Source organism: Musca domestica, unplaced genomic scaffold, assembly GCF_030504385.1.
Source record: "Musca domestica strain aabys unplaced genomic scaffold, Musca_domestica.polishedcontigs.V.1.1 16, whole genome shotgun sequence".
NCBI classification, from domain to species: Eukaryota; Metazoa; Arthropoda; class Insecta; order Diptera; family Muscidae; genus Musca; species Musca domestica.
In genome coordinates, this window is record NW_026712219.1 from 15,445,178 (window position 1) to 15,454,028 (window position 8,851).

The 8,851-nt window shown below is 31.5% G+C and overlaps 1 protein-coding gene across 1 annotated transcript; it reads right to left on the reverse strand.

Moving 5' to 3' along the window:
* Window positions 1-2,030: 2,030 nt before the first annotated feature.
* LOC131801431 (uncharacterized) lies at window positions 2,031-3,794 on the reverse strand. Its single transcript, XM_059120201.1, has 5 exons — window positions 3,657-3,794; window positions 3,086-3,226; window positions 2,487-2,686; window positions 2,299-2,420; window positions 2,031-2,241 (listed from the first exon to the last, which is right to left on the reverse strand). The coding sequence occupies exons 1-5, from the start codon at window positions 3,757-3,759 to the stop codon at window positions 2,031-2,033; spliced, it is 777 nt and encodes a 258-aa protein (XP_058976184.1). The 5' UTR covers window positions 3,760-3,794.
* Window positions 3,795-8,851: the final 5,057 nt, after the last annotated feature.

An 8,851-nucleotide genomic window follows, 5' to 3' on the forward strand; every position in this document is an offset into this window, starting at 1 on the left:
TCGAAATATACGAAAAGGGGTAAAAACAATGTATCTGACTTGTCATTACAATTTAGTTTCTCACGCCAAAGCTTACTTTGAACAAAATTATATATAACATTCGGATCACGTAGTTTTAAACAACTTATGTAAGATACAACTTCAGTCAAAAATTTAGTTTTATTAAAAAGTATAAAGAAAAAAGACTGCAATGATAATATTGCGATGGAGTAGTCAATATTTTTTAAAGTAATTTGTCCTCCTGTAGTTAAAACCTCTTGAGGCTCACGATGTAGCAAAAGGTATTTGGCTTCAACAAAGTAGCCTGTTTTCTTAAATTCGTTCAGTAATTTATATTCTGATTTAATAATACAACTATTAATAATATCTTCAAGAAACGCTATTATTTCAGGTTCCACTACATTATCTACTAATTTATTTCTTAGAATTTTCAGGTACTTTAAGAAACCATTTGCAACATTTCTTATAATTTCTAAACACTTATTTCGAGGAATACTTTCATTACAATAAGCTTTCACAATTTGTTTCAATAGATCAGTTTTCATATTTGTAACTAATTCTATCTGAGATCGCGAACTATTATCGTCAATATTTGTATCTAAGGGGAAAATTCTTCCTAAAGGTTCACTATTTATGTTTGAGTATTCTGATGAACTATCCAAAGAGTTATTAAAGACATTTTTAGGAAAATGTCTTTGCAAATGAAACTTATATGAATCAAACCGATCGTATCTGCGATTGCAATTAGGAAAACAACAAGATATTGACGTTATATGTTTATGATGCCTTCTCATATGTCGGATTAATTCATTAATTGAAATAAATAAATGAGATGAACAAAAACATTTAATATAATCCATTTGTAGATATAAATTTATATATAAAAGTCTTATATAATGAAATAATAATAAAATAATTCATTTTTTTTTTGGACGAACATAAAATAATTCTCTTCGAAACTAAAAAAACAAATCTATTCCAGATTTTCCATACGAAGCTCATTGATTAAGGTACTTACAGCAGGTATTGTCGTATCCCATGGAGTGTTAATTTCATAAATAATATATTGTATAAATGTCCATACGTGTAGGCATGCAGTTGGGTATTTAATATTCATACTCATAAAAGAGTAAAAGCAGGCTTCAACAGCTTTTAAAGGATTTTCAAATTTCAAACGATTTCCACATATATCCACGTATGCAATGGAAATTGGTTTTGTCGTATCGCCAACAAAATAAATTTGGGGTTGAGTATCCTTTTTTAGTCGTTTTATTCGGTTTCTTGTTTCATGTCATTCATGTCATCTGCCACTTGAATATTCTGTTAGGATGATACATTTTTTTATTAATATATGAGGTATTGTGGAATAAAAGTATATATATGAACCGACCTTGCAGTAATAAATGAATGATTCCAGCGATTCTAACTTGCTGTTCTTCCTGTAGTGTGGTAGAATAAATGGAATAATCATCAACGAAAGAGCAATTTTGCAATATATTGTAAAAAAAAAATGTGGATGATTATGTATAGCATATTCTTATATTCATACATACCTTCGTCCTCAGTTCTGTCGATATTCGCTAAAATTTGTAAAACGCTATTCTCTTTTGATTGTTCGGCTTTCAATATTAGTTTTCCATAGAATTGTTTCCATTGGTAAATGCTTTTGGAATTTGGGTACAGTATTTTGAAATCGATTTGAAGCTAGGCGAGAAGTATATGAACAATATTAATCGAAATTTACATAATATTAATAATTCAAAGACTTACCAATTCATGAAAGTTCTCATTAAGATGAATGTTGTATTTTTGTATATAGTCAATAGTACTTAACTCGTTGTTTTGTAGTTCATTTTGTCGATAGGAATGAGATTTAATCCAAAGTTCTCTTGTTTTGTTCCAATCTACATTCGTTGTTTCAAGAATTTTCAATTCATCTGCTGATATGCCAGTTTCGTGATCTTCCGACAATTGCGTATGATTTGCTAAATGAACGTATTGTTTTTCAAAACATATAAATATTCTTATATTTAAGCATACTCACATTTATTTTCCACGTTTTCACGTCTATTTATCAGTCCTGCTGCACTTAATTGTGTTCTCTTATTATTGTATGCGTCAAACAATTTACCCTTTGCCAAATGACCTTTTGTAAAGGGTACGTAATAAGTTTCTCTAACTTCCGATGGAAATACTTCTATTATTGATTGGGAAAGTTGTAACAAATCATCTTTATATAAACTGCAAATTGAAAAAGAATATTCAGAGATTCTTGTTAAGTGTTTAGGATTTACATACCGTCTATTCACATTTTGGCTCAGGATATTTGACACTATACTCTTTGCTATAATTGTTCTATCCTTATTTTGCAGACTATTACATTGCAATAATTGCTTAATTTCAGGATATTCTTTTATTTCCTTCGGGAATAAAAAGGGGTTAATAATGACTGAAAAGATTTTAAATTAAGAAACATTTTTACATACCTCCGTTGATGGAACAGAAGGATAAGCATTTTTGTCAATAAAAATATTCCCCTGGCTTTGGTTAAAAATATCATCGGTTATACATGTTAAAGTTCTAATAACCTGAGGCTGTGTACTTCCAAATATTATATTTTGTGAACTGGAAGCCTGTGATTCCAATTCATCATTCGAGTCTGAGGTGGAATAAGAAGAATTATCATCTACAACGAAAATTAGTTTAGAAATTACACATTATATTTACATACATATACAGTGGTGGTCACCTAATTAGAACATGAACTGTGGTGAACATTCTTTGAAGTATTTTTTAAAAATAATATAATTCTGAACACTTAGATATACTGCACTTAAGAGGTTTAGTGTGAAAATAGAAAATTATTTTATGCAATTTTTAATAAATAAAAGTTTTTATAAAATAACGTGGAAATATTTACTTTACTGCTTTTTTTGAAAATAGTTTACAGATGAAAAAAAATTTAGTATATCTAAGAGCTCAGAATTATTATTTTTTTTTTAAACACTTCAAAAAATGCTTACCACAGTTCATATTCTAATTACGTGACCACAACTTTAAATATATTTAATTTGTGGATACTCACTTATTAAATTTACGTCCAATATAAAATCCGTTGACGATAGATACTGTTCCACCAAATCGGTGAATATGTTTGGTTTTATTAAAAATTTCTTGTTAAAAATTTGAACTTCTTCAGTTGATGGAATATTATAGGTTTCCTTTACTATAATAAATAAAGATGGTTAAATATTTTATTAAAAATTATTTAATAATAAAATAATATGTCAATTTTAAAAATCCTTCAATGTTCCCAATATTCACGTTCAATTTTGCACTAAAAACATTTTCCCCAAAACGATAATCTCTTTACTTCTCTCTATGCTTTGTTTGTTTTGTGTGTTCAACCACCCAACCTTTTCATGATGAGATGATTCACACAAAACAAACAAAAACATGAAATGTGTTAAAGCGTACGACTGAACATTTTTCTGTTCTTTTTTTTTGAGTATTGCACTTTTATATGAGATGTATAAAACAAATAATTAACATAATTCTTTAAATTGTTTATAGAGTTTTTCACTTAATATTTTTTATTAGTCACTGCATGATTAATTAGAACTTTCACAATATTAACACTTTTATACATCTTTTACCTTTATTTATAAACAAATCGTAGTCATTAATTCCATCAAAAACCACTGAAACTATTTCTTTTTTGTTTTGGAATGTTGTTTTCAACAATTTACGTGAATTCATTTTTTTCTTTTTTTGTGATCCGTCTTCTCTGAATGCCAAACAAAAACTAGCGAGAGGCAGTGAATGCAGAAGCTAATGCAAATGCTCCGATATATAACGGGATCACAACACTCAACACAAAATATTGTAAACTTTAACAATACATATTTTCAATCCAAAACAAGATATTGTAATTTTTTAAAATACATATTTTAAAATTGGACAATATATATTCTTAGTTTGAAAATATATATTGTTAAATTTGAAAATATGTATTGTTAAGTTTGAAAATATGTATTGTTAAATTTGAAAATATGTATTGTTAAAATTGAAAATATATATTGTTAAAATTGAAAATATGTATTTTCGAACTAAACAAATATATATTAAAAAGTGCACATGTTTTGAATTTTCTTAAAACACGTGTTTTATACATTTTCAATGTTGTACTTTTCCTTGAAGCTAATTGTATTACAGTGACTTAGTTACATATATGTACTTTTAATTATTTTTTGCCATTAAATAGAACTTTTACTTTTCTTTTTCAGAAAAAGTCACATTCAAAATAGTTGTAAGCGAACGCGAAATAAACTCACTTTATTTTTATTGTATTTATAGATAGCATGTGTCATTATTTTATGACTCTTTAATATTTATTGTATTAAGTAAAACTTTTAAATGTTCACTTTTATATCACTCTTAAATTTACGCACGTAGTACTTCTTCGAACTCTCCAATCAAACTAACATGTTTTGACACGCTCAGCTCTCAAGCGCATACAATTTACAATATTATTTTAAAATTCTACAAAATGTATTGTAAATTTATTAGCAACATGATTGTGAAGACCATTGGTATTGTAAATTATTTTTATCATATTACAAAAATTCGATTTAAATTTTGGAAATTATGGTTGCAGGGAACATAGTATTTTCAAATATGCAATTCACATGTTTGCTACAAACATATAAAAGTTGTGGCAACAATAGTTATGGTTTCTGCAACCATAGTGAAAAATATTTTTTCTCTGCGTGTAGGCATTTTTGAGGGGAAAATAATGCTATTCAGGGAAATATAAAAATTCGTAAGGTTAAATCGATTTTATGAACGAAGGACAGCATTTGCATTAAAGGCGATTCATGGAAACCATCCATGGTTTCCATGTTTTTTATGGTTTCCATATAGGGGAGTGATAGCTTGAAGAAATTCCGAAATATAAAGGAAGATGGATCAAAACCAAAATTATGGTTCAATGAAATCCGAAATATCAAGGAAAATGGATCAAAATAAAATTATGGTTCAATGGAATCTCCTTGGAAAATCTGATCTCCCAGATGGCGTTTTTATCTGGTATTAAAAAATGAGCTCGGGGTAAAGCCATTGAAATTCCAAAAAGTGGAAGAACATACACCACAACGTCTGATAATATTTTGTGTCCGACTTTTACGAATTTTTAAGACCCTCACCCTACCGCACCCAACCATTAATAAAAATCGGCCTCAAAATATTATAAGATAATAATGCAAACTAGTTTTGGTCAGTGAAGAAATCATCCCAAAGAGTTTTTAGTTAGAGTTAGAGCCCTATTGTTTTTGGAAAAGATCGCAAAATATTTGAGGTTGAAATGGACAAAAACAGAAATTGTGTTGCTCTATAGGCCACAATTATTATTATGCACTCCGTAACAACGATATTCAGGGAAATATATAAAATACAGCTCTGAAATATCTTTGCCAAATTTTATCGAGATCGGTTCAGATTTGGATATAGCTCCCATATATATCGTTATCTGATTTCAAATGAATTTTGCACCAAATGGGCAATACAAGTCCGAACTTAAAAGATACAAATACTTCAGCATATTTAGTCCTTTGAACTTTAAATAATAATTATAATCATAGCGTGTATGATTGAATTCTCCCATAAAAACTTTTAATTGTTATGTGGAGCTCTACTAAATTAGCAAAGTGGTGTAAGGTATCATAAAGTCGGAACCGCCCGACTTTAGGACTTTCTTTACTGGTTCTAAGAATAATATTTTGAACGTGACTTTTAAATGTTGAGATTCTTAACATGGATTTAAACGTGAATTTTTATGAGAATATTGTATTGGCATCCTCAAACGTGGACTTTTCTAAGAATACAGGGTGAGATGAAAAAACTGCAACCAAGATTCAGACTGCTGTCATTTCTAAGCCACTCGTTCAACAGCGACTGTTCATTATATTGTTTACAAGCGTACAAAATCATTTTGTTGAGAATTTTCCAGAAAAAAAGTTATTCGTGACTGAACTTAAGCGTGATAGAGTGATTTCTTTATATTTGGCTGGAAAACCAGAAGTGGCTATCGTCAGAGCACTCCAGCATTAAAATGTGAATAAATCTTTTGTGTCTCGCTCGTCATCGCTCGTTACCATGACGTCAAGGAAGTGGACGGAAGAAAACAGCAACATCAGCAGAAATGGTCCGAAAAGTAAAGAAGCGACTTGATCGAAAGCCGCGTCGCAGTGGCCGAAAAATGGCTCATTCGGCAAATATTGAATAATGAGCTCGGTGTAAAGCCACGGAAATTCCAAAAAGTGCAAGAATTTTTACCGCAACGGAAAGAAAATAGACTCAAAAGAGCTAAAGATTTGCTTTGCTCGGCCGAAAGTGGTGAACTGCCGAATTTAGTTTTCTCCGATGAGAAAACATTCGTTGTCTAGCAGATTGTAAACAAACAAAATGATTGTGTTTACTTCTCAAAGTGGTCAGCTGAAAATATGCACCTTCGGTTGGGCCGCCATAAAAGCCGATGGTCGCTCTCCGCTCATATTAATCGACCGTTACATCAGAAAAAATGCGGAATATTATCGCGAAAATATTCTGGACGGTGTATTGAAGCCTTGGGCACGAAAAAATTTTGGCCGCAGATTTTGGACATTCCAGCAGCGCCATCGCACTCAGCACGAGCCACCCAAGAATGGTTACAAAATGAGATTCCTCGCTTCATTTCCAGTGCACAATGGCCACCAGAATCTTCGGATACCAATCCGTTGGACTATTGTGCCTGGAGTATTTTGGAAAGCAAGATTGGCATTAAAAAATAGCAATGAGTCGATCACCTCAAGCAAGCGCTTCGCCGGGAATCGGCCAAAATACCGCAGATCAACATTCGGGCAGCATGTGACGGTTTGATTGGCCGTTTAAAGGCCACAATTTGTGCCAAAGGTGACCAATTCGAACAAATCTAAACTTATTCTAAAATTTGATGCTATTTCCGAAATGTTTTGCTTTCGTTCAATAAAATTAGAAAAAATATGTAAAAATTATGGCGTTTGACTTTGTTGCAGTTTTTATACCCTTCACCATATTATGGAGGGTATATTAACTTTGCCATTCCGTTTGTAACTCTTCGAAATACTTATATCAGACCCAACAGAGTAAAATTCTAAGTCAATTTAGCGATGTCCGTCTGTCTGTTCTAGTCACGCTATCTATGGAAAAAATAATATAGAAGGCTTAAATTGTGCACACATGTTTAGTTTGCCAGTAGGCATGGGCCATGTAGGTCCACATTTTCATATAGCCCCTATATAACGGTACCTCCCAATATTCGGTATTTTGATGATTTTAGCGTCATTATTCACGGCAGTAGTTTCAAATTACATATTTAGAGTTCGTAATGGGAACTGCAGTCTGTTGCAGAAAATTGTCTATGCAGGTCCAGGTCTTCGTAAAGGCCCCATATATCATTTCCTCCCTATATTCGGTATTTTGACGATTTTGGGTTCAATACTCACCAAAATTGTTTGAGACGTCTTATTTAAAGTTTTTAATGAATGCTACAGCCTGTGACAGAAAATTGTCTATGCAGGTCCATGTCTTCGTATAACGGTATTTTGATGATTTTATCTACATTATTCATCGTTTATTTCAAGTTTCGAATTTGAATATGGTAATGGCTTATGAAAAACAAAGCCTATGTAGGTTCACGTCGTAGAGACCCCAATACAACGGCTATATTCGGTATTTTTAACGTTTTAACAGAATTTTTAACGGATTTTATTTTTTTGAAAATTTCGTTCCGAATTGTGGAGGGTATTCAAAGTTCAGCCCGGCCGAACCTTCTGCTTATTAACTTTTAATCTCACCCTCTATATACTTTATTGGGTCGGACATGAGTATTTCGAGAAGTTACAAATTGAATGACAATGCTAATATACCCTATACCATAGTATGGTGGAGGTTATAAACAAGCAAAAACGAGCCAATTACTTACACTTAAAGTGTTGTCAGTTGGCACCAACGCACCTATTAGACAGAGGAACAGAACTAGGTCTAATCCTATCAAGTCATATATAATATCTGGACCTTAATGGTAAGAGTATAAAAATGAGATCCACGTTTTGATACAACATTAACTAGCCAATTCAAAATGTTTAACCAAATTATATCGATTCGGAAGTATTAATTCTATTCTCCATGACAAATATCATTACAAAATACCACAAATTATATAATCATCGCAAATTGTTGCAACTTGATTATTTTACTTAAATCCTCAGTATTAAAATAAGTCCAAATTTCCGAATAACAATCGCCTGTGTTGAATCTATACAGACGTTGTGCTATTTCTTTTGTTTCCTAAAGCGTGAAATGCATTAGCTCTTCCATACAAACCCTGTTCAAAGTTTAAACAGCTCCCGCTGTTATTACCTAATTACTGTTAAAATAAGCCTTAACAAACCTCCGAATGCCAAAAAGACATTCTGTGGTTTCTCAAAACACTCACGATACCTTAATGTGACTCATTATTAATGAACAAATTTAAAAAAAGTTCTACATTCTTTTCGACATTTAACATCTGTAATACATTTCCGAGAATTGTATACCCCTCGGAGCAGAGTTAGAATTAAAGGAAATGCCGAATAAAAAATCTTCTCACATGCCACGGCCAAAAAAGAACAGTGCACATTTTTATTTTTGTTAATTTTAAATAGCTTAGAAAACAATGGCACTTGGTTGGCGACGAATCAACGGTTCCTATATCCATCCCCACCACAACCACGGGTATGTTTGTGGTGGTGCGTCATATCCTTATTATAAGACCGCTGTAGGCTCAACAAGGTTA

What these genes read in the sequence shown, in the direction of transcription:
- LOC131801431 (XM_059120201.1), bottom strand. Translation starts at nt 3,759, where the DNA reads ATGAATTCACGTAAATTGTTGAAAACAACATTCCAAAACAAAAAAGAA. An exon ending in ATTGGACGTAAATTTAATAA is followed by an intron (nt 2,687 to 3,085) that starts GTGAGTATCCAC and finishes TTTTCGTTGTAG; the next exon opens with ATGATAATTCTTCTTATTCC. An exon ending in CTTCTGTTCCATCAACGGAG is followed by an intron (nt 2,421 to 2,486) that starts GTATGTAAAAAT and finishes TTATTCCCGAAG; the next exon opens with GAAATAAAAGAATATCCTGA.